The sequence below is a fragment of the Motacilla alba genome, chromosome 1 (assembly GCF_015832195.1).
Source record: "Motacilla alba alba isolate MOTALB_02 chromosome 1, Motacilla_alba_V1.0_pri, whole genome shotgun sequence".
NCBI lineage: Eukaryota > Metazoa > Chordata > Aves > Passeriformes > Motacillidae > Motacilla > Motacilla alba.
Genome location: NC_052016.1, coordinates 101,256,522 through 101,282,852, shown reverse-complemented (window position 1 = coordinate 101,282,852; position 26,331 = coordinate 101,256,522). Strand labels below are relative to the sequence as shown.

Sequence of the window (26,331 nt, the reverse complement as noted above, 5' to 3'; positions counted from 1 at the left end):
AACTTTTAGTAATTTTCAATGCCAAATAATACAGTGTAAACCACAGTAAAGTGAAGAAGACTCAAGTGGAGAATGTTTACTGCTCACTGCTACAGTTTTTTGGTTTTTTTTTGTAATACTTGAATAAAAGTTTAATTCTTAGCTGAGGAAAGAAAGCAAATGAAATAAAGTTCTCATCACCTCTTTTATTTCAGCTCTTTTTTTGAAAAGAGGAAAATATTTTTCTTTCCTCGGCTAATTCTTTTGCTGACAACATAAAGAAGAAAATTTGGCTCTGTTATGCTTCATTTTAAAGATGTGGAAGTGGTATAGAAATGCCCAACAACAGTTTCCATGTTATTACTGCCAGGTTATTAACAGTCTGATAGAAGTATCCCATGCAGTTAAAAGAAAAACTTCCTCTTCACAACATTTCACTGGGAAAACAGAAATAAAATAAGAGAAATAAAGAGATACTGGCACACAGTCAGAGGAAACTAAACCTACTTCTTCTAGTGGTATCTCTCATTACAGATTGAAGTAGATTCTTTCTTTCATCCTTTTAATCACAGTACCTCTTTATTCCTTCACTTGTTAATACTTTAAGAGGCTACGCCATTTCCTGCCCTTTTGCTTTGTCACTTAGAACAAAGGTAAAGCAGCACTGCATTTCTTGAGGTAACAAGAGGAACAAACTTGCCCCATGGGTTTTCATCCAAGTCACCCCTCAGATAAGCCAGATACAAATGGGCTACACTGGTTTGGGGGGAACTGAAGAGCCCTGTGTAGCTGTGGCAGTGTATACAACACTTGTCTGTCCTGTGCTCAAAGGTTTCCGGATGCAAGTCAATCCAGAGATACGTGATGGGCAGAAGTGTCAGCCCAGTGCTGTGCTCAAGCAAACAAACTCTGCGGAAAGGCAGACATGGGATCAAGCTAACACAGCTAAGCAATCCCCGTCTGGAGCTGCCCTGCAGACACAGCCACTGGGCTCCAGCCACCCACCAGACATGCCCAAAGGCACTGGAAGCAAGGACAGCCGTGTGACATTTTTGTTTGCACTGGCACAAGAAACAGTTCTGTTTTGCTGATGGCAGCTGAGGGCCCACCAAGGCTGTGGCAGCCCCTAACACTCTCTGTTACTAACTCCCTGCCTCCTCTGGTGCCTGTGCTTCCTGCATACCTCAGAGAGCCTTGGCCTAGCATTGCTTTCCCTCCCACACTGCTGACCCTCATTTTTTCTTCATTTCTTGTTAATCAGCATTTACTCCAATCAGTTTGTGATATAACTCGTCAGGCATTATAGTTCAAACACATGAAAGATCAAAAGTAAATAAAGGAAATACTGACACTGGCAGTAGACCCAGCATGCTCTCCCAATACAAATACTCAGAGCCTGAAGACAAGTAGTGAACAAGTCATGACAGCACACCGGTATTATTTCTGTAAGCTAACAGATTGTTTTTCTACATCATAAAGTTGAATGCAGTCCATCAACTTTTCTAGAACTCTTCATTTTTCTGCTGGAAGTTAAACAAGGTTCTAATTCATCTGCAGAAATTTATCCCCCATTTGCTGCCAAGAGGTAAAAGCAATAGTTAATTTATTACCAGCTCTCACAGAAGGCATTTAAAAACTTCTGCTTTTTCATGTGTGTCACTCATGGGATTTTCAGTCTTTTGGGCTCCCTCTTTCTGCTTTTTTGGGAGACAGCTGTCAGGAAAGTCAACCTACCCATCAAGTTTATTCGTCAATAAGACTGTGATGGTCTATTCCTTACTTTGTTAAACCACAGCAAAAAAAAACCAACAGTTTCACCTTCAAAAAATTTGTCTTGTTTAACAAACAGAATCTCAGTGCTCTCTCTCCTTCCTGTATGAGGCTGTTCAACAAGAGAAACTGAGAGAGAATCCCAACTCATCACTATGAGAAGGATGGCATTGGACAGAGATAATAGGGGAGGAAAGAAAACTGGAAGTTTCATTGCACCTATAGCTATTCTTTCAGCAAGAACCATGGGTTAAAGCAGTACACTTTGATATACCAGGAAGCACAAGCTGGGGCAAGAGGGATAATCATAGAATAATAGAACAGGTTGAGTAGGAAGGAACCTAAAAGATATCCTTCTACCACTTTACTCAGAGGGCCATAAAACCTGGCCTTAAAATCATAGAAAAGAATCATCAAATGTTCAAGTTTGACAAAGACCTCCAAGATCATCAAGTCCAACCTTTGATTTAACACCACTATTGTCAACTAAACCATAGCACTAAATGCCACGTCCAGTCATTTCTTGAAGACTTCCCAGACTCTATCACCTCCCTAAGTAGCCTGTTCCAATGTTCCTCATGTTCAGCCAGGTGTTAACCAGCACTCCCAGGCCCTTTTTCACTGGGCAGCTTTTCAGCCACTCTGCCCCCAGCCTGTAGTGCTGCATGGAGTTGTGCCTTGAACACTTCCAGGAATGGAGTGTCAACAACTTCTCTGGGTGACCTGTTCCAGTGCGTCATCACCCTCACAGTGAAGAATTTCTTCCTAATATCCAATCTGAATCTACTCTTGTCTCATCTTAAAACCATTAAGAACAGCTAAACCACGTAAAAAATCCAAAGAGGAAAACCTGAAGGCAACGAGGAGATAAGTTGTCTGAAGAAGGGTATAGAGAAGAGCCCTTGCAAAGGGCAGCAACATACTGGCACTGCAGCTGCAAAAAGAGAAACAGATAACAGGCTCCTAGAAAACCCAAAACTTCATTTCTGAGAGAGCAGTCACGCTGCAGTAGTTTGCCAAAACAGTGCTTTGATGCTGGCTCTTACTGAAGGTTGAGGGTAACTTCTCAGCCTGTGAGCTAAGCATCCACAAGGACAGTGGTAGTGATGGAATTTTCCCTCAACACTGCCGCTCTGAACAAAGTTAAGGTATTTCACAATTAGTGAACTTCAGTGAAAATAGGAAAGACAGTTCTCTCTAATTGTACCACTTCCTCAAACTTTCATGCTTGATGTACCCTTAGCTGCCTCCCAGTCCTGTCAAAAAGCCTGTCATTTGCTGCTACCAACAACAAACAGGTTCTTGTTCACGTGAAGAGCCTTTTACCTTCAGACTAACTTTCAGAAATGACTGTGTCAGAAACTCTCTTGGTGCTCCCTACAGTTCAAGTATTTCTACTTTGTTTTCCTTGTTCCTTTGAAATATTTCCCTACCACTTCGTAAATTCTGTGTAAACAGCAGGTACCACAGCTGAAATGGCAAATATCAGTGACATGGATGATTTCCTTCACCATTCATGTGCTCTGCCTGTCCCTATACACAGTGTAAAAACTTGAAACAGTTTGTAAAGATGTTTTCCAACCATTTACTGTACCAGATGCTGGACAACCTAGCATCAGAGAAATTATACTGCTGCAGCAGCTGTCTATCTAGACACCAGTAAATGCCTCCTCCTGAAATATAGCTGAAACCTCAAAGTAAAAAAACTAAAAAAAATACTGTGACCACAGGGCTGTCCAAGCACATGTAGCATCTACAAGTTCCATATCACGGATAGTATCTACTGCTAATTCCCTAACTGTAAGTACTATACATCAGTTAATAAATTCCTGTCCTTAATACTTTCATTCTCACAATTTACATTTAAAAATTGTAAAAATTTGCAACAAATTAAACATATATATTAGAGCTGGAGGTGCTTTGTTGTCAAAGTAGTGTGGTTTTTACCTTGTGAACTGTTGATGCATTTACTGTTAATACAAAGTTGATACAACAATATGGGTTGGTATTGGCTTTGCTTGGCTGAAAAATAAATATGCTGAAGATAGTGAACATCATGTTAGTAGTGTTATTCTAAGCGTCTGCAATATTTTATTCTGGCATTTATTTAGATGTAGCTTATATGGTGCTGTGTTTTAAATTTGTGACCAAAGCAGCGTGGAAAACACAATATCTTACTGCTGATCAAGGCTGGTGTGGGGGTTTCTGCTTCTCACACTATCCTGCCAAGAGAGCAGGCTGGCAATGCACAAGGAGCTGGCAGGAGACACAGCTGGGACAGCCCCTTGGATCAGTCCCCAACTGATCCAAGGGATATCCACCATATGGTGTCATGCTCAGCATGTAAAGCTGGGGCAAGCAGGCAAAAAGGGGGGATGTTTGGAGTTACAGCATTTGCCTTCACAAGTCACTTTTGTGCATGATGACACCCAGCTTTCCGGGAGGTGGCAGAACACCTGTCTGCCCATGGGAAGTAGCGAATGGATTCCTTGTTTTGCTTTTGTTGTGCTTCACCTTTCAAACTGTCTTTATCTCAACCCGCGATTTTTCAAACTTTTCCCCTTCCAATTCCCTCCCCCACATCAAACTGAGTAAGTGAGGGAGACCTACTGGAGTAAGTTAGCTGTGTGGAGCTAAGCTGCCAATATGGCATAAAAGACAACATACCACAACACATAAAAGGTTCTGCAGCTCAAAGCATGGGTAACGAGCTTTTTCTTTTGGAAGTGAAACTTTATTAACGCATTTGGAAGATATGACTTGTCCAGATTCTGACAACAGCTTATTGCTAACAGTTGAAGAGGTTTGCCCACCAACCCTTTTGATAATCACATCTCCCACCTGTTTCAAAGTCATAAACGGTTAATCGATTAGAATTCTCATTATTTTTATTAATTTGGTGAAGATCCACTGGCCACAATTTTACAGCCTTGAACATAATGCCATTCCCTGTATTTACTTATCTTGGAGATGGAATTTGAAAGTTCCAAAGCAAAACTCAGAGGCATTTTTATGACTCAAGATGCATCCATGTTCATTTCTGCAACTTGAAAGACTGAGTTTTTTGGCTTTTTAGAACAGATGAGGGAAACGGGCACATTGGCTATCTAGGGAACAGAAGATTGTGCATATCCAAAAACCACACAGCAGCACCAATTAGATACTAGTGTATGGTCTTCTGAATCATGCATTTTTCACTGGATTAGAGATAGGCTTACTTTTGTGTACTGAAACAATTGCTAATACCAGAGAGAAGTTGAAAAGAGGGATGTCAATGATTTAATGACTTTATACTAAAGTTTACTTCTCTGGTGGATTTTAAAAGGCAATTAATGACTGGGTCTATGTTCAGTCTGGTTAATTACTGGTTCCTGTCTTTTCCTCTATTGTTGTAATTTCCTCTCTATTTCAGTTACAAGATTTTCTGTTCACATGCATTTATTGGAGTGTGTCTCCTTGAGTATGATTGCAGAGACCAAATTCCCACACACAGACAGGATACAGGTCTCTGCAGCAGAATTGTCCCAGTATGAAGTACAAGGATTAATGTCAAGTTGGTTCTTTGCGTTGTGATGGGAGACCTATATCAAAGAACTACAGAATCTTTAAGGCCAGAAAAGACCTCGAGATCATCGAGTCTAACCATTAACCCTGCACTGCCAAGCCCACCACTAAACCATGTCTTTAAGCACCATATCACTATGGGAGGAGAAAGAAACCCAAACTGGTCGGTCCAGATAGGGATTACGTGCTGAACTCCTGCGCGTATACGTGTCAGCGAGCGCACAAGATGCGTAGCTGCACGTCTGAGCGCTTCAACGGTGCTGGATGTACCCAGCTCCCAGAGACAAACTTTCCGTAAGCTTCGGGTCCCGAACCCACGCGAAACCGCAACTGCCGCGACCCCTGTCCGCCGGCTCCGGAGCCGACTTCGCCCACCCCCCGCCCCTGGCGCGGGCCCGCCCGCAGCCGCCCCCTCCCCGGAGGAGCCGCCCACCCCGCAAGAGGAGCCGCGGCGCTGCGCCCTCCCCCTGCACAGCGCCCGGCGCGGGGAGGCGGGCGGAGCGCGGCGCCCCGGCACCCGCATCCCTCGTCCCCATGCGGCGGCGGGCGGCGGGACGCTGCCGCCGTGGGAAGAGCTGCGCGCCCAGGCAGCGCGTCCGGCGGCGCGGAGCCGCCCGCATCGCCCGCCCGCCCGCTGCCCCACGGAGCTCCCGGAGCGACGCGCTGGGCTCCCGCCGCGGCTGAGGGCTTGCGGCGTACCGGCTTTCGGCGGGGTCGCGGGGCACCCGGAGAAGGGGAGCGCTCGGAAACAATAGCAGTCAATACAAACCAGCACCCGGCGGTGCCTGCCCGGCTGCCGCGCATCGCTTATGCTCGTTCGGGGCGACCCAGCCGCGGCGGCGGATCCCGCAGGATGACGGGTGATGAGGAGTCCTAAGTCGCCGTCGCGGTGGGCCACCGCAGGCAGCGATGAGCCTCGGCGAGCCGGTGCCGGAGGGGAGGCCGGGGTCCAGGTGACCGCCGGCCCCGCGCCGCCGGCCGCCCGCAGCCCCCCGGAGCACCGGGAGCGGCGGGCAGCGCCTGCCGAGAGCGCCTCGCCCAGCCGCAGGTAAGGAGCGGCGCACGCCGCCGCTGCCGGAGCGAGGTCGGGTGCGGGGCGGGTTGGGTTTTGGGTTCCCCGGCAGGACTGCGCGGCAGCGGGGAGGCGGCTGGGCTGCCCGGCTGGCGGCCGTCGGGCGATCCACAGCCGGTGCCGCCGCGTGTCGGTGCTCGCCCTCTGCCAGGGCGCTCCCGTCGCCCGGTCCGGCGGGGACATTCTTCCCTAATGGGAAGCATCTGTCCTCCGGTACGGCAGAAAGAAACGCGGAGGCGAGGGGGACTACGGCTGCCCGCAGCCCCCTCCGCCCAGGCGCTGCTGGCACACGGCCCGGGCCGCGCCGCACCGGCCGCGCCCTCCCGCCGGGAGCCGTGAGGGCCGCCCGGGGCCACGCCCACGCCCCGCCTCCCGGGGCGGGGCCGCAGCCCATTGGCCGGCACGCTGCGCGGGGCGGTGGAGGCAGCCAATGGCGGAGGGGTGGCCGAGGCGCTCCCGTGCGGCGGGGCGGCGCAGTGCAGGCGCCTCCGGGCGACGCGGGCGGAGCGCGGTGAGTGCCGCCGGGCCGCCCTTCCCCAGCCCCTCACAGGGCACTGCGGCCGCCTCGTCACCTCAGTGAGCATGTCCTGAAAGGGACCTCTCGCAAAAGGGATCTGAATGGGTAGGCTGTTTTGTAGAAGGAATTTTTCGTTAAGGAAAATTTTCATAAGGGAATCAGCACCTGAAAATTCTTAAATAAATTACAAACTATTTGTCTCATAAAGAATGCTAAACGTCCCATTAACTTGACCACAGATATTTGGGAAAGCTCTTCATCCCAATGAGCCTCTCCTTTGAACTGTAATAGTTTGCACATGATAATCTTAGGGAAAAAATGTGCATCTTGTTGCTTGCAGACCTAAGAAAATCAGAATTTTATACTACAAGCAAATAACTAATGGAACTAATAATACTTGGTACGAGTGAATTCTGTCCTTGTCACAGTATTGTATAAAAGCAGGAATATTAAATGTCTGTTTACTAATATCAGCCTGTGTTCTTGTATGTCTTTAATTTGAAAAGCTTTCAAATTATTCCATTGGTAGGAATAAGAATAGAAGTGTTTTAAACTCATTTGTCCAGAGTTAGGGTCCTTAATTGGTAATAAGACATTACATAAGTGATTAGATTTTCAGAAATTACTAGTGCTCAAGGTCAATAACAGTTGTGTTTTCTTGTCTGTGCGTCTTTAAATGACTCCATGGTTGTAGCCATTCAGACTTTGACACACAGTTACAAAAATGTGAACTTGAGTATTGGTAGACATACTATAAACTTTTCCTCTGAGGTCTGTGCTTACACTATTAAACAAATTGTCTGGTTTTGTCATTTCAGATGGGTCATAATACCTGTCCGGTTTAGATTGCAATGTTAGAGTATATCCAACATCACAGAGCAGCCCATGGCAAAGGATGACAGAGTCTAGATCTGTGGCTGACCATAGATCTTTCTTTCACTTTCTATCTCAATCATTCCCCATATCTATTATGAATGAAATTAATTGAGCCACATTTTACCATACCAAAAGTTAATAGCCTGTCTAAGAATTAGGCAGCTAGGTGAGGTGAGTTTGCTAATTTGGGCCCTAATGAAGCTCAGTTGTACTAATTCTAGTTATCTGATGAGGTACATAACTGATATTATTGATCTTCAAGTGATTATGACTCTATGGCTTGGTTTTTCTTTTTTTCTTTCATTGACTGTAGAGGGAGCCCTGGCAATTTGCTTGAGCTAGATATGTTCCTAAAAGTTTTCCAGTTTTTCTGTGAGATGAGTACTATACTTGGTGTTCAGAGTAAGCCTATAAAATTTATTACTATAGGGAAATAGCATAACTTTTTTAGAATAGGTATTTAGTAGAAGTGAGTAATGGGGGAAAAATTGACACTGAAATAGAAAATGACATGGAATAAAGAAAATGGCTTTCCAACTGAACTTGGCCTTGATTGTCTACAGACTTTCCAGACGATGCAGGTAATCACTGGGTATAGAAAGGGTTTAAAATATATAAAGAGCGTATAAAAGTTTTAAAAAAGAATAATTTCTTCTCTCTTTTCTTCCTCCCTGCCCCACGACAACGCAGGAGGAGCCAGGCGAGGGGAGGTGACAAGATGGGGGCGCGGGCGGCGGCCGGAGCGCTGTCCGTGGTGCTGCTGCTGGGGCTGGGGCTGCCGCTGGGCGCCCTGGGCTGCCCCCAGCCCTGCGCCTGCTACCTGCCCACCGAGGTCCACTGCACCTTCCGCTCCCTGGCAGCCGTGCCGGCACGAATCCCCAAACATGTGGAAAGAATCAACTTCGGGTTCGTATGGCAGCTTGGGGCAAACAGTTTTGTGCTCTTAGCGCGGAAGCCTGGAATGCATCGCGCAGCTGTGGCAAACCAGGATATCTGTGTGTACTTCTCAAGTAGAATTGCAGAGATGGGTGCTTACCCAGCCGTGCTGTATTCAAACACTACAGCTGGAATGGAGGAATTAGCTTAGCCTTTTTGTTTCAAACAAAAGTTACTATTATTTTCAAATAAATCTTTATACCACAATGTGAGTTCTTTTTTGGCAAATAGGACATTTAGTCTTTTAGAGTGTAATAAAAAAAGAGATATTTAATTAAATGTGTTACGAGATCTCTATAGAATATGGAATTTTATACCTGATGTTAAAAAAAAATATGCAGTAGGAGTAAAATTCTATGATGTAACTTAGGAGCATTTTGGAGAGCAATGAGATATAGCATATCTTAAATTAATACAGTGGAAAGAGATTTGATCTGTTGCCTTTGGAGTTGAGGTTTTGTTGCAGTTTTTTTTAAGCGACTAAGCACAGTATAAGCATATTTTGGGAAGAAATTGCTCAGACTCAAACTCACTGTCCTCTGCCAGGATATTGCCAACTTACATCTGTCAGAGTTTGAGCTAAGAAGGCAGGGACTGTTGGTAGGCTTCATCTCACGAAAGTACCATGTTGGGTCATTGTGTAATGCAAAACAGTGCAAGAATCACAGTCCTCTTCTGCTTGGTGTCAGGGCTGCCCCACTACCCATGGTGAACTCACCCTGACAACCCCAAGGCCTGCAGCCTAAGGTGCAACTGATCCTGCAGTGACTGGCAATTGTGATATGTAATATATTGGTTAGAGGGTTTTTTTGCTTCTGTATAGTTAAAATTTTTATCCACAAACACTTTATCCACCTAAAGCCTAATTTTAGTCTCAAAACGCTCTTGTGCTCAGTAAAGCTACAATAATGAAATATGTACTCCAATCCCTAAATTGCTTTTGAAAATGGGATGTAGGCTTCTAAGTTACTAAGGTGTTTGGGCTGGTTTTTTAATAAAGTACATTATTTGTTATACTCTTAGTATAAAAGACATTTCCTCTCCATCACTTCAAATGACATCTTCTGAGTTATGTCCTTTCCCAGGAAGAAACAGTTTTAACTGTCTGTTGTTGTGCTTTCACTTTGAACGAGTGCCTTTATCATATTGCTGTTTTAAGTGCTATGCATTTAGAAAGTGAAGATTTCTTTTCTAACTGGTAATTATTCTGGAAAAATTTTTATTTAGACAAGTTCATATTTTTTTTTCGAAGGACTGGTTTTAAAATAAGGAATTTTAATAGGATGTCTGCTATAAGCTTAGTGGATCTGCAGAAGGACTAAAAATACAATGTTATAAAATTTTAGCAAATTAAGGATCTTTAGATAGATAACATGGTGAAGTTCCAAAAGTATTTTCTCCATATTCGAAGTATTTTAATTTCACGCTGTGTCTTCTTTTGCTTTCTAGAAAATATCAAGAAATTGGAAAAAATCTCTAAAATTCTATGCTTGGTTTTAAGACTTCATGCCTAGATTAGATAATAATTTTCTGTATACATATGAAAAACAAAAATGTAGAGCTAGGCCACCAAATGTAACTCTTCCAAACTGGCAAATAAATCCTGATTTGCTTGTCCAAAGCAAAACTGATTCATTTTCAAAAAGTAGATTTTTCTGTATTCCTTATCTAAGAGGTGTTTCAATGCTCAAATGATGGAATTGGAAGGTCAATTCCTAGATCTTATGTATTTAGTTAATGTAGCCAATTACGTTGTAACAGTAAGTGAAGCAGGATATGACTTACTGCTTCTTGTGCTGTTTGGGAGATAACCCATTTTTAAGGTTTACTCTCCAAATCTCTATGTATTTGTTGTTAAATGCTGCTTTGGCAACACTGCAGCTTGTCTAGTTTGCCAGGCTCCATAGCATCATGGTTTGGCCACAGGCCATGAACTTACTTCCATTCTATAAACTGAGCTGCATGGAAAAATATACTGACAACTATTAGAACTTAAACGCCTATTTATTACTTTTATTCCTAATTTATGACTAAAGGGCCACAAAGTGAGTTGAAAGAAATCATAGTGTAAACATGAGCTAAGTACACTTGGGCCTTGCAAGAGTCTTCCAGTAACTTCTGGCCTTTTGACAATGCATTGAAGTGCCTCCAGTTTTTCCTGAAAGTTAGATTATACTAATTTTACATTTGCAGTCTGTGACAGTCAGTGTGTAAGTTGTAACTGCATGTGTGATTTTTTTCCCCCAGGTTCAACAGTATACAGTCTATTTACGAAAACTCCTTTGCAGGACTTACAAAATTGGAATTGCTCATGATACATGGAAATGACATTCCGAATATTCCTAATGGTGCTTTGAAAGATCTTGTGTCTCTACAGGTAATGCTTATGTTTTCCTAAACTTCAACACTAACTTTAATGAATAACAGAAAACAATACTAAGTGTTCTTTATAGTGCCTTTTTAGGATTAACCTAACCATTTTTCCCCAAAATACATCGGATATCTATTAACTATGCCTATGTCTTACTTGATAATGCCAACTAACACTCAGTTTTATTCTACCTCTGACTAGCATATCATTTTTCAGTGGTGCAAAAGATTTGAATGTAGGAGGAAAAAAATTGCTTGATTGCTATTCTATTTGAATTTAGATAATAAAAATAATCTCTGGTGTTTTTTTTTTGGTTGATGTTTGGTTTTGGTTTTTTTTTGTTTAGGTTTTCAAAATTAGTTACAACAAATTGAAAGCCATAACTGGCCAAACTCTCCAAGGACTTTCAAGCTTAATGAGACTGCACATGGACCACAACAGAATTGAGTTTATTCATCCAAATGCTTTTAATGGTTTAACCTCTCTAAGACTTGTCCACCTGGAAGGAAATTTGCTCCAGCAGCTTCACCCAAACACATTTTCAACATTTATGGTCCTTGATTACTTCAAATTGTCAACAGTAAGACATCTCTACCTATCTGAAAATGCTCTTAGGACCTTGCCTGCAGGGATGTTTCAAGGCATGCCACTGCTGGAAAATCTTTACCTTCATGGAAATCCATGGGACTGTGACTGCAGTTTGAAGTGGCTCCTTGAATGGAATGAAGTTTCTGGAGGTAGGAGCATAGGCTACCAGTGTTTATTGAACTCCTAATGATGATTTTTTTTCCCCTGTTCTGTGTGTTGATGGTTTTGTTATTTCCTAAGTATTTTTACCTGCATGATGTCTAAGTGCAGTATTAAATTCTGTTACTGGTCAATAAATGTGTGTGTTAAAAACACACTGTAAAAAGCAAGCAGTTTTGTTTCATTAGATAAAAATATGTATTTAACAGCAAAGAAATCAGCTATTACATTTGGGATGATGGAAGTGGTAGTGAAGTTTTTAACTGGAAAGGGGTTATAACCTTTTACTGCATTTTCTTGCACAGCAGTACCTTTGGTAAGGGCTGCCAATTGTCCTCAGCCAACAAAGCTGCTGACCATCCTCTCATGGAAGGTGGTAACATTGGATTTGAACTTGTTTGTCCAAGGAAGGAAGGAAATTAGGTTACCAAATTCCTGCTTAAGCCCTCTAATTTTGAATCTATTAACATTAAGGCTGTAGTATGCATTCTTCATGTCCATCCATGTTTCTTCATTGACCACAACTTCCTTTTATGATGGAGCAAATCTATATTAAGTATTTTCAAGTGCTTGCAATGTATTTATTTTCAACCATGTGTTTTTTTCATAAAATAGCTTGTCTATCTTTGTTCAGATTTAGAGTTGAGAAAAGTGTCAAAATGCGTAGGGTGGAATGCTTCTGATTGTGTGCAGAAGCAAAAAAGAGAGTTTTATAATGCCTCTGTATCAGGAATACACTAAATGAGGAGGGGTTTGAGTGTCAGTTTTCAGTTTGGGCATCTCAGTGCAGCAGAAGAGCTGGTGTCACACCAGAGCTTCTGCTAAATTAAATTAAGAGGGAATTGGCATTTAATTGTAACTGAAGATGTCTCAAATGAGTGATGGAGTGCCAAGTTTATATAATGATTCACATTCACATTTGGTGAATGATGGTGGGTCTTGCCATCTTAGAACACGTAATTCATTGCAATTTTGCACTTGACTGTAGTACAGTGCTTTTTAGGAATGTGTGATGATTGAATGAGTAATATAAGTCTTCCTGACTAAACAGATAATTGAGTCATCTAACTGAAATACTGTATTTCACTAGCTTACATTTAATATTCTTACATTCTGTTCTTGATTCAAATTGTGTGTGTATGTCTAATGGGTGTACTTAAGTTTTACTGTAAGTTATAATTATGATACATTAGCTGACCATTCCTTCCTTAATGCAGTGTTGGCTTGCTAGCATTTTTATTTAGTTAGGTTACCTCTTTACACTAAAACAGTAGTGATTTTTGGAGGGAGAAATAATTTATCAGTGCCATTTTCATGTATGACAGATTTTGTATCTGCATACGACTATAACATTAACTTCTTTGGGAATTCTGTCTAGAAAGAGTTATTAAATTTCTTCAGACTACTGTAGCCACTGCCAAGTTGATAAGTTGATTGTGGGCCAGTTTTTCCTTATCTTTGAAACATCTGTTTTGAATCTGCAAGCGACAGACTGCATATATATATATATGTGTATATATATGTATGTTTGTATTTCATTTGTAACACCTTTTCAAGAAAATTTATTTTTCAGACTAGCAAAGCACATATTTTCAATTAAAATAATGGTATGAAAATTTGCTGTGTATTTCCCTTTCTCCTGACATTTTTCCTTATAACCCACTGGTATATTGCTCATTCTTTCAAAGATCCCTCATTCTTCAGGATGATACTTATTCCTAGAATAACTGTAATACATTTTATTTACTACATGGTTTCAAACTGAATACCTACGGTACATTTGACATTTGAGTGAGCAGAACAATGTAATAAATACATAATTGTTACTTTGCAGACAACAGTCTGCAGTGACAGAAGAGAGGAGTTAAGACTGTAATTTCATGGTCTAGCTCTCCAAACTGTTTTTAGCTTTTTTGTATTATTACAAAGTTTGCAGTTGTTTCAGAGGTCAGGGAAGAAGTGGCACTTTATTTTTTTCCTGCTATTAAATAGCTTGTAAGTGCAAGAACTAGTCAGCCCATTTTGGTAGCTACAGTAAAATGTTTTGTATACTGCCAATGCTGTTCTTAATCAATAGAGAAAAAATAAAAAGCTTCCTGGATATTTAATGAGGAAGTCCAGCATTTCTCTGGTAAAAGCTGTATTTTTGAAAGCTGAAAGGTCCCACTCCTCTTCATATTAGATCTACAAGTTAGGCTGTCACTACAAATACAGTTTTGACATGGAAAGTAGTTTGTTACTGATTTAAATGTTCCCCTGTGCACTTTGGTTTCTACGCATTTAATTCAGAGGCAATGAATCTAATTTTCAGAAGGATGGAGAATTCAATCCTCTCATTAAAGCCAGAAGATAGCATGGTCAGATTTAGAATTGGGTGCCTATTCAGCTGTAAAACAAAGAGGTACCATTCTTTAAGTCTTGCCTTATGTGTCATGTGACATAATACAATCCTCATGAAGTTTATTTCATATTTCTGAGAGTTGTCTAACTCTGGAACAGTTTTTCAGCTTAATCTCTTGTTTTCCCTTTTATTTTCTTTCTTCTTTTTTTTTTTTCAGGTGTTTTAAAATGCAAAAAGGACAAAGCCTATGAAGGGGGACAGCTGTGTGCTAAGTGCAGCAGCCCAAAACAACTGCAGAAAGAAGATATTCAAAACTTGAAAGATATTTCCTGTAGGAAGCCTGTCATTCAGTCCTCACTGAGGCAAAATAGCAGTACTCAAAATGAGGAAGACGGTGACAGTTACGAACTCCCTCTGGAAGAGCTTCAGTCCTCGCCATGGAACATTACTCTAAATATGACTGATGAGCATGGCAATATAGTCCACCTGAACTGTGAAATCAAAAAACCAACAGGTTCTACCAAAATTCAGTGGAATCAAATCCAGACTCAGGAGATAGATATAAATGCCACAATTGCACTGGATTTTGAATGTCCAATGAATCGAGAAAACTATGAAAAACTATGGAAGCTCATAGCTTACTACAGTGAAGTACCTGTTAAATTAGAGAGGGAAATTATGCTCAGAAAAGAGCCTAAAATAAGCTATCAGTACAGGCAAGGCTCAGATTATGATGCTCTTTACTACACAGGTGTAAAAGCTCAAATACTGGCTGAGCCTTCCTGGGTGATGCAGCCTCTTATAAATATCCAATTAAACAGGCGCCAGAGTACAGGGAAAAAAGTGGTGCTATCGTTTTTTACTGTGTTTTCTCAGACAATTAATACCAAAACCATGAGGCAGCAGAGAAACTGGGTAATGATAGAGCAAAATCAGAGCACAAGGACAGTGCAGAGTGTGGTGGAAGGGTCAGAGTGTCAGCTGAGCTGCAGTGTGAAAGCTTCTGAGAGCCCCTCCATTCAGTGGCTTTTTCCAGATGGAACTAAACTGCAGGCACCTTTTAATGAGAAAGACAGTAGGTTTTCCATTCTCAGTAGTGGCCAACTAATAATCAAAGCCGTCAGTTACACTGATGGAGGTGTGTACCACTGCATTGCCCAAGTGAGAGATGATGTGGACATAATGGCTTACAGACTTGTTGTGCAGCCTGCAGCTATTCAGGTAGCTGATTCAGATGTAATGAGAGTTGAAAAAAATGTTGGCGACCCAATAGCTTTGCCATGCAATGCAATTGCCATCCCAGACCCGCAGTTGAGCTGGATTCTTCCAAACAGTCAGGTACTCAATGATTTATCAAACTCCTCAAAGGGCTATATGCTGCCCAATGGTACTTTGCTTATTCCAAGGAGCCATGTCACTGATAGTGGCCATTACAGATGTGTGGCTGTCAATCAGCAGGGATCAGATCAGATTGTTGTAAGGGTCACAGTAAATAAAATGGTGTCTGACAGGTCATTTAAACGAATCAAACTAAAGAAGCGCCCAGGCTCAAAAGGTTTGTCAAAAACAAGAGGGCGGGTCACAAATGATGAAGAGGGATCAGGGGCAGGAGGGGTGGAGGAGTTCCCACGAAGAAAGAACCGCCTAAAAGACTGGGAAATACCTTTGAAACAAAAAAGTGACCAAGTGCCAGAGGCTCAAATTAAAAAGGGGAAGAAGGGCAGAAGGAAAATGAAAATCTGGAAAAATACTGATGGAACCCAAGACAGCAATGTTGCAGAAGGCCGGAGAGTATTTGAATCTCGAAGGAGAATTAATGTGGCAAGCAAACAGATTAATCCACAGCATTGGGCTGACATTTTGGCAAAGGTCCGTGGAAAGAATCTTCCTAGAACGACAGCTGCAACTATCTCTGTAACAACTTCACTGCCATCAGTCATGCAGGAAACTACTCCTGCCCCTTATCCCTTAGCCAGCCCTCCGTCTTCAGAGACAGGAGCTGATGTGGTGGATTCCTCTGCTGATGCATCACCTGTGGGTGAAGATGAGCAATTCTTGGTCACTGTTTCACAGAACACGGAAGTGTTTTCAGTCCAGCCTGTATTAATAAGGTCAGAAACGGAACCAATCTCCAACCACAGGGCTTTAGAAACACCTGCAAGTACGGACACTGTAGAAATTGCTTTGTCAGGTCCATATTTGACTCCTGTCTCTACATCTCCACAACCACAAGGGGAGCAGCATCTTGATGTCAGGACAGAAGATTCAGTTGCCCTTACAGAAGAACCTCTAGCCAAAAATATTGTGACAAACTTTCCTAATGTTCAGAGCAGTTTATTCACAGTGGAAAATGTAGATAAGACTGTATCTTCTATATCTGAAGAAAATTCTGCTTTTGCTGAGCTACCACTTGATGCTAGTCTCCTTGCTGAGTCTCAGACTTTGGATCTTCATAGCACCTTGGAGGAAAGCTTGAAGTTAAATGAAGTGGGCCCAGTTAGTTTAGACACCGTAACTTCGGCACCTTCTCAGTTTGATGAGATCATCCCAACAGATTCTGTAGTCACTACTACTGTTCCTTCATCTACTTTTCCATTTGTTAGAGAAAAGAGCAATGATGCACGATACCAGCACAAAAAAATATCCGCAAGTCATACAAAAATGGCAGACTTAAGTAGCAGTTTTCTAGCTGTCACTGGCATCAGGGTTCAGAGTGAAGAAGAACCTGAAACCCAGAGGAATACAGTGACTCAAGAAAGTGTATCCAGCAGTTATGCAGACAATTCTAAGACAGAGGAACGTAGAAACCTGGCTATTCCAAATCAAAGTCCCATATTCATTTTGCATAGTGCTAATGGTCCTCAGAAAACAGCAGAGGGGTTAGAAACGGCTTCTTCCATGAGTAGATTGACCACTCTGGCCACCACAGCAACTCCATATAGAAAGACCATGCCTTCACTTATTACTCAGCATGGTAGAAAAAGGCCTTATGGGAGAAGGAGAAGGCCAAACAGAATCCGACAAAGACCAAAGCCTTTGCCCCGCGTTGTTTCAACCACAGAGGCAATGCCTATAATTCCAAGGACACCTGAAATTGAAGCTGTTACCAAAACTTCTTCTGCAACTCTTAAAAGTCCTGCTCTTAAAAACACCAAAATACAGGCTAGGAAAGAGGAGCGTATGGAATCCACTCCTTCCTTAATTCCTGATTTGGGTGTCACAGAGAAAATTACAAAAATCAGAGATGTGATCACAACTTTATATTTTAGGCCTACTGCTTCTCCACCTGGAGCCAAACACGTGACACACCCTACTAGCCCTGAAACCTTGGAACTTCCAGTGACTGAACCCATCACAATTTTATCATCATATGCTGTACATGATGCGCTTCCCACGAAAGAGTCGAGTGTATCTCTGAAACCAGAGCAAAGTGAAGTGCCAGCATACCACTCATTAGACCATAATGTCTCTGCAGAGAAGGACATGAAAGCAGATTCTAAAACTGTGGATCATAAGGAAGAACAATCAAGGATCACAACTTCTCCTGCATATAGAAACAGCTCAATACTATCAACAAAACCAAAATTTCAAGAAGAGCCTAACCTATTTGACTTAGAAGTTGTGGTTAATAAAACAACTGCTGGAATATTCCAGTTGGCATATCCCACTATGAGTGACTTAAGTATTCCTGTTGGCACAGTCGAAGTTTTTAAGGAGCTCTCAGTTTCAAAGGAGCCATGGAAGCCCACAGTATCTACAGAAACGCCAGCAAAAGCTGAGCCACCTCAGCAGAATGAGATAACTACTTTATCCTCCTCTTTCAGCACTGCAGAAACTCAGACTTTTCTAGTTAGAGAGACAAAGAAATCTGTTACTTCCCAGACTGGGACAGAGTCATCTTCCTTAGACAGAAAGGAATCTGTATTTTATTATTCACAGACAACTGAAAAACCTCCTACTACCTCCACTGCTTTTATTCCATTTATAAAACTTGTCACTCTTCCCCCTTCCATTTCAAGCACTTCACATCCTTCTCTTCATCATACTGCCAAGGAGAGTAATGCCTTTAATCAAGAAAGGTTCCCAGAAGCAAAACAAGTTGGAGCAGGTGGTGACAAAATAGTGATGACCTCAAAACAGAATGTTCACCCTACTCCTTCCTCTAACCAGAACAGGATTAGCATACAGTCCAGAGAGCAGCAATTCAATGAGTTGTATAGTAGCAAGTCAAACAACAGTTTATTGCTAAATCCAAATCTTCCCCATCCACCTGCTGGAATGATACCAAGCATAAACCAAAGACTACCTGTTGTGCCTCCAAAGCACATTCCAGTAAGAGGCACGATGAAGCTTCCCGTAACACAGGGCCCTGTTCACTATTTTATAACGCATCAGCCTCCTCACTACACAAACAAACCAGAGATAACAGCATATGCAGCACATACCATCCAGGACAGAAAAACTTCTGCTTCCCAGAGAGAAACAACTACCCCAACACAAGCCTCTCCATTTCACAAAACAAATCCATTAACTGAAAGCAAGTTCAGTAATCAGGGTCAGAACAGATACAATCTTAATTCAAGATTTTTTGGAAATAACCATGTTCCAGATAACAGAGGCACAGCTGGGAGACTACCAAGTCAAGGGATTCCCTATTACCCCAGTTCCAGAATACCATTCCTTTTCAACAGAACAAGGATATTCCCTAACTTAAATGTGCATCCTAAACCAGATTTTCCTAGTCAACCAGTGCCAAAAGACACAAATGAGAAGAGGGTTGCTCAGGTCTTGCCTACTGGGATTACAGTGCAGAAAGCTACAGCTATTCCAGTGCCTCCAATGCCACATGCCACAACGACCACATCACCACGGGTGATTTTAAAGATCACCCCTCCAGCCTTTCTCTCTCAGCGCACAAAACCACAAATAAGCACTACAGTTCCTCCTTTTAAAAATGTCCATTATCGTCATCAAAAATTTCCATCCGTTCCTTACACGGGAGGCATTATGCCGCACAATTCGACTGTAATTCAGTCTTCCACTAATTTTAGAGTACACGGAGAAAGACCTAAAATTATCACAAAAGCATCTCAGACCATATCCATCTTCGCTGAAATGGATGCTTTTATCCCTTGTGATGCGGTTGGGGAACCCAAGCCTTTTATTACTTGGACAAAAGTCTCTACAGGTAAGACAGATAAAAAATTTCTTCCATATGTTTTGTAGGGGTATTGCACAGAAGTGCAGCAGGATCACAGGAGTAGTTCAAAATACTGGAAAATTCTTCCTGACACTTATAATCATTGTAGAGAAAATGATTAATTGCAACTAATCATTACAAGTAATAATAGATTTGCAGTGTTTCTTGTAGTAAGAGAAAACCAACGATTTAGTGAGTTCATTTTTGAAGAGTAATTTTTGGCGGTGAAAAGCAGCCAACTCTGCTTATTCATAGCAGTTAGAATTTATTACAGCATTACTTGTGAGTATGGGTTTGTCAACATTGCTGCCTTAAATATTGATGTGTGTATCACCTCCATATGCAAAAGGAACAGAAAAGTTACGTAAAGATTTAAGAGGGATCCTAAAACAAGGCCTTCAAAAATTTCCTCACTGTCCATGTTTGCAAGATACTGGTTAGTTCTGCAATAAAACAAAGACTAATTTATGCTATAGAGAGAATCAGAAGATGTCATGTGGATCCTCCAAAGCTGTAATTGGTGCTGAGTAAACCTAAAATCTCACTTAAGACTTCTTCATGGCAATAATGTACATTTTAAACGCTTTGACTTTTTCTTTTTTAACTCTCACTTTCACAGGAGCTCTAATGACAGCCAACAGCAAGTTACAAAGGTTTGAAGTCTGGAAAAATGGTACTCTCCTTATCCGAAATGCTCAGCTTCAGGATCGTGGGCAGTATTTATGCACAGCTCAGAACCTGCATGGTGAAGATAGAATGATTGTTGTACTCACAGTTGTAGCCCACCAGCCCAAAATCTTACTTTCCCGCTATCGAGATGTCACGGTCTACTTTGGAGATACCATAGCAATGGAGTGTCAGGCTAGCGGGACTCCAAGCCCATTAATTTCATGGATTTTCCCAGATAGGAAAATTTTGCAGGCAGTCACAACCACAGAAAGCAGGATAATGCTTCATGAAAATCGAACCTTGTCTATCAAGCAAGCAACTTTTTCAGACCGAGGAGTTTACAAATGTGTAGCAAGCAATGCTGCAGGAGCTGACAGCATTGCAGTGAGGCTGCACATTGCAGCATTACCCCCCATCATCCAGCAGGAAAAGCAAGAGAACATTTCCCTGCCCCTTGGTAGCAGTATTAACATCCACTGCACTGCCAAAGCAGCACCTGCTCCCAACATCCGCTGGGTGGTCTTTGATGGCACACAAATCCGACCTTCTCAGTTTGTCAATGGGAATTTATTTGTTTTTCCTAATGGGACTCTTTATATTCGCAACGTCTCCCCCAAGGACAGTGGGACCTACGAGTGCATTGCTGCTAACATGGTGGGAGCTGCCAGGAGAACAGTACAACTCCATGTGAAGAAGCACGCTTCTAATGCTAAGATCACTGGGAGCTCTCCTCAGAGAACAGATGTAACATATGGTGGCATCCTGCATTTGGACTGTAGTGCTTCTGGTGACCCTTGGCCTCGGATATTATGGAGGTTGCCTTCCAAAAGGATGATTGATTCCCTTCACAGGTAAATTACTATTTGGAGCGTTGGACAAAAATTGCAGTTTGGATGAGAAAAGCCCACTCATATACATGCAAGTTTCATTCCTGACTTCTGTGGGTTTTGAATGATTCTCCCAATCCTTAAGAAGGAATTTCAAATTAAATCAAAAATATAAGTCACATCTTAGCATAATTTTCTTGAAAGCAGTATTACTTTTGAAAAGTTACCTTCAAGTTTTTAGGATAAGCTTCCACTGTTTGTCTTTTACAGCCACTTGTAAACGTAGCAAAAAGTTCAGATTTCCAGCTTGTGTGCTGTTTGTTCCAATGTGCTTAGTCTGAATAATATTGCACACGTGCCTGCTTTTCCTCCGGAGAAAAGGGATCATTGAATTTTATCTTTCAGGCAAATCATTACACACAGTAAATACAGGGCAAATAAATTAACCTATAGTTACTTAAACAAACACAATCATTTAAACGTCATGTGTAAACAAATGTTACTGCACAATAAGGTCTGTGCACACCTGGTTGTATATAAATGACCAAAACAATACGTTCTCCAATGTTTGAAATATCAAGTAAAATTTCACTTCTACAAACCTACAATAACTATCCTAACATTTGGTTGAAAACAAACTTCTGTGCTATAAATTATTCATAGCTCACCTTAGAGCACTATAAAGAGATGAGAGATGCACTGTAATTAAAATGCATAATTGGGAACAACTTTCATCGCAGCTGAATATAGTCATAATTTTTTTATATTGACAAAAATATATATTTAGGTAACCTGTAGAGTAGCACAAAATATGCAGCACAAAGTCCAGATTGCCTTTTATGCCTCATAGTGGTAACAAAAAAATACTGTGTTTCTTTTTAATTTTCCCTCATGATCTTTACATGGGCTGCTTTTCAAATACTGGGGATCTTCTTTAGGAAGAAAACTGTGGCTACTGAGGAAGTTGGTTTTGCCCACAATACACCAATTCCATAGTGAAGTAGAAAGGAATAATAGCTTTTTTAGCATACTGGAATTTTTTTTCCTTAAAAAAAAAAGGGAAAGCTTAGCAACATTTTTGCTTCTTTGTGGCTTTTCTAAAGGTTTAATATTTACACCCGATGCCAGAGGAAGTTCCTTATCTTTATTTGTTTTCAGCTAAAGACCAAGGTACCAGACTCCATTGTGGTCCATATAGCCTCGTGTGGATTATATAATTCAGACGTCTCATATTTCAATATTATAGAATAATGTACAAATAGTCAGAAGAGTCAAAACCACCATAATTTGTTATTTAGTTGATGCTTAATCGTCAAAAACAGCATTAAAGTCATTAAACACAATAAAATTACTTGGTTACAAGTGAGTAGAATTATTTTTTTCCATTTGCTTTTTGGTGGTGAATATCCTAGAAATTTCTGACCATATAATTATTTAACAATAGCAATTTTCCTCTCCTATTCTTTTTTTTTCTTTTGATACTGTTGAGTTGTTATTCCCCCACAGAGTTCTCTCAGTAGTTAATACCTAAAATGTGATTTTGTAGCTCATGTTAGGTTCTTTTTTCTTTCCTTACAGCACTTTGGAGACTAGAATCAAAGTATTCAGCAATGGGACTTTGGTTGTTCATTCAGTTACAGACAAAGATGCAGGAGACTACTTGTGTGTGGCCCGCAATAAGATAGGGGATGACTACGTGGTCCTCAAAGTGAATGTGATGATGAAACCAGCAAAAATAGAACATAAGAATGAGAATAACCACAAGGTCAAGTATGGAGGGGACCTAAAAGTTGATTGTGTAGCCACAGGTCTGCCAAACCCAGAGATCTCCTGGGGTCTTCCAGATGGCAGCATGATCAATACTTTCATGCAGTCGGATGACAGCGGCAGCCGGACAAAGCGATACGTGGTCTTTGATAACGGAACCCTGTATTTCAATGATGTTGGACTGAGAGAGGAAGGGGACTACACCTGCTATGCTGAAAACCAGATTGGGAAGGATGAAATGAAAGTGCGAGTCAAAGTGGTGGCAGAGCCTGCAACCATCAGGAACAAAACATACATCACTGTTAACGTACGTTATGGCGATGTTGTCACAGTAGCATGTGAAGCCAAAGGAGAACCCACTCCCAAAGTGACCTGGCTTTCCCCAACCAACAGGCCTATTCCTGCACTGTCTGACAAATACCAGATATACAGAGATGGCACCCTTCTCATCCAAAAGGCCCAAAGGTCTGACAGTGGTAACTATACTTGTGTAGCACGGAACAGTGCTGGAGAAGATCGGAAGGTAGTTTGGATCCATGTTGACGTTCAGCCTCCCAGAATCAATGGTCATCTCAGTGCAATAACATCTGTGCGGGAGACAGCCATCAGAGACAGCAGGAAACTTATTGACTGCAAAGCTGAGGGCATCCCTGCTCCTCGTGTCCTATGGGCTTTTCCAGAAGGAGTAATCTTACCAGCTCCCTACTATGGGAACAGGATCACTGTGCATCGCAATGGTACATTGGACATCAGAGGGGTGAGACAGACAGACGCCGTGCAGCTTGTGTGCATTGGGCGGAACGAAGGTGGGGAAGCGAGACTGCTTGTGCAGCTCCTCATCACAGACCATTTGGAGAAACCCTCCTTCAGAGACCCTGTCAGTGAAAGGATCACTGCCATTGCTGGGCACAGCATCAATCTGAATTGCTCAGTCCAGGGGAACCCCAAACCCAGCACAAGCTGGATTCTCCCCAATGGCTCTGAAGTGCTGAGTGGCAGTCGCCTGCACAGATTTTACCATAAGAGGGATGGGATCTTACACATCAGCAGCTTATCTGCTGGGGATGCTGGGACCTACCGCTGTACAGCCAGAAACCCGGGAGGTTATGTGGAACGAGTAGTCTTCCTGAAGGTGGGACTCAGGCCGGAAATCAGCAACCAGTACAACAACCTGGTGAGCATCATCAATGGAGAAACTCTGCAGCTTCATTGCATCACCCAGGCAAACCACCGGGCACAGATCTCTTGGACACTGCCCAATGGTATGGTTATGGATGCCCCCCAGGCCGTGGGTCGCTTTTCCCTGATGGAGAATGGCTCATTGACAGTGCGTGAGGCTTCTGTATTTGACAGGGGCACTTACCTGTGCAAAGTGTCAACAGAGTATGGCACTTCTGTTATGACTGTGCCTGTCATTGTGATCGCCTATCCTCCTCGGATCACCAGTGAGCCAGCACCTGTCATTTATGCCAGACCTGGAAATTCAGTTAAACTGAACTGCATGGCCATTGGGATTCCTAAAGCAGAAATAACATGGGAGCTTCCAGATAAATCACATTTGACAACAGGAGCTCAATCCCGTCTGTATGGAAACAAATTCCTCCATCCTCAGGGGTCATTAGTCATCCAGCAGTCCACTCAAAGGGATGCGGGCTTCTATAAATGCACTGCTAAAAATATACTAGGCAGTGATTCTAAAACAACCTACGTACACATATTCTAGCATTAAAACAAGTGCCTTTGACTGGATACTCGTGTTCAAGTCACTGCCAAACGAGTGCAATGAGGAAAGTACTGCTTGCAACAATGGCTAACAAGAGAAGAAGGAATTAATCTGCATTTCTTTTGTACTCAACATGGTAGTAAGTCTGGAACTGAGAAGACTAACATGTTGAAAAAGGTCTTCAAATTGTTAAGACAGTGTAATGTGGTTTTTCATGCTATCCAGTAGCATCTGAGACCTAAAGTACTCTTTTGTCAATAGTCCAAAGCTATTTCTTGTTCTAACAAGCACCTTAAAAGTACCAAAGAAGTATTAACTGTTAATAAGTGAGCTGCAGTGATAGAAGTACTTTAGTAAAACATAATTTTCTTTATACCTTGCAGCGCCTTTTCATAATCTAGGCTTATAGAATATGATTATTAACCTTTCTGTTCATGCTTCTATCAGCTCTTCAAAATCAAAGACTAAATTAGCAAATAAGAGTGATCTATTTTAATAAAAATACATGCAGAGATTAGCTACCTTAACATATGAACATACAATTGCCAGCTACTAAGGATGCTATGGTCAATTAATTCATTATCTATTTTATATATATTTTTTAATCTGACTATGAGACTAGAAAGAGTAACAGTGAAATTGGTCTCATTTTATAAATTATTGGTCTTTACAAGACTCTGATACATTACAGTGTTTTATAATAATAAGGTCAATATACTGTACATTTTATAATAAAAAATAAAATATTTTCCAAAGAATGTATTCACAGGCTTTTTTTTTTTTTTTTTTTTTTTTTTTTTTTTTTTTTTTTTTTTTTTTTTTCCAGAAAATAAGGAACTCCAAGCAGTGGGATCATGGAATTAGGTCAAAAAACCTGAAGTTATGTAGTGTTATATGTACTTGTATTTGACCCAATTTCTATTTGATTCATTTATAGATGTCTTAGGGAAGACAAATTAGTATAATTGTTTATTTTTAATGAATTATTAATAGAAATTTATTAATATTTCAGCATATATTTGCAATGTTAATACTTTTCCTGCAGTCAAGGGTTGTTTACTGGATGATGTCCATAATTTTATGAAGATTTATCTCTTGTGCTTTAGAAACATTTGCTACAAGGTGCTGAATATGCCCATGTTTCAGCAAAGTATAACAATCAGAATTTTGGAAAGGCTAACTTACCTTTAAACATGTGGATTCTCTCAGATATTCCTAAATTCTTAAAGTTCTGCTTGTTCATAAAACTTATGCTGATATTTTAGAATATGGTTAGAATAAAAGCTTTATTTTTATTTTCTCTGTTGATCAAAACATGTCAGTAATGTAAAGTGTTTTGCTAATATTTACATTTTGCAAAAGCTGAAAACAAATATTTCTTGCCCCACAAGTTTATCCAGTTTAGGAAATAGTAAGCTGTTGCAAAATGTGTACTTATCATAATGGCAAACAGAACTGAGCTACTTAAAGTAAAACGTATTTTATTAGAACAAGAATATAGAATTAAATGAGAAAGACATTACTGAAGACACAAGGGGTACAATTTATATTATAGACTATTTTATAAAACTTATTTTTAAAAAAATCAGTGGAGGCTAAAAATCTCTGGTTTGTACACAGCTTTATTAAAGTTGTGGATATGTTTCCTAATTTAATAGCACTTAATTATGTCTTAGTTTCTTTTTTATGGTTTAAACCCTTGGGCCTTAAATCACCAAGCAGTGCTCAAGGGGAAGCATGTCCCTAAATACCTGGCAGGGATGTAGCTGCTTGTGAGAGCACGTAATGAAGAAAGAAAAGAAGCATTTAAGATTTTTTAACTAGATTGCCCATGTGGTACTTTCTAGTCTGGCTATTTTCCTTGAACATATCAGATGCATATTTAGAACCTTTACTTTTAACTTTATAGTAGTTTTCCAATTTGGAAAACGGTCATACAATATATAATAATAATAATAATACGTCTTGCAAA

The 26,331-nt window shown here is 41.2% G+C and overlaps 1 protein-coding gene across 1 annotated transcript; it reads left to right on the top strand.

The window, feature by feature from the left end:
- Nucleotides 1–6,150: 6,150 nt before the first annotated feature.
- On the top strand, nt 6,151–25,123 carry MXRA5 (matrix remodeling associated 5). The gene is made up of 7 exons (XM_038149062.1): nt 6,151–6,361; nt 8,469–8,684; nt 10,962–11,091; nt 11,432–11,822; nt 14,391–19,361; nt 19,993–20,893; nt 22,448–25,123. The coding sequence occupies exons 1-7, from the start codon at nt 6,177–6,179 to the stop codon at nt 24,357–24,359; spliced, it is 8,706 nt and encodes a 2,901-aa protein (XP_038004990.1). The 5' UTR covers nt 6,151–6,176; the 3' UTR covers nt 24,360–25,123.
- Nucleotides 25,124–26,331: the final 1,208 nt, after the last annotated feature.

Bases quoted from the DNA above. Each gene is read 5' to 3' on its own strand.
- MXRA5 (XM_038149062.1), top strand. From the start codon at position 6,177: ATGAGGAGTCCTAAGTCGCCGTCGCGGTGGGCCACCGCAGGCAGCGAT. The intron at 11,092-11,431 runs GTAATGCTTATG...TTTTTTGTTTAG, and splicing joins AAGATCTTGTGTCTCTACAG to GTTTTCAAAATTAGTTACAA. The intron at 11,823-14,390 runs GTAGGAGCATAG...TTTTTTTTTCAG, and splicing joins ATGGAATGAAGTTTCTGGAG to GTGTTTTAAAATGCAAAAAG.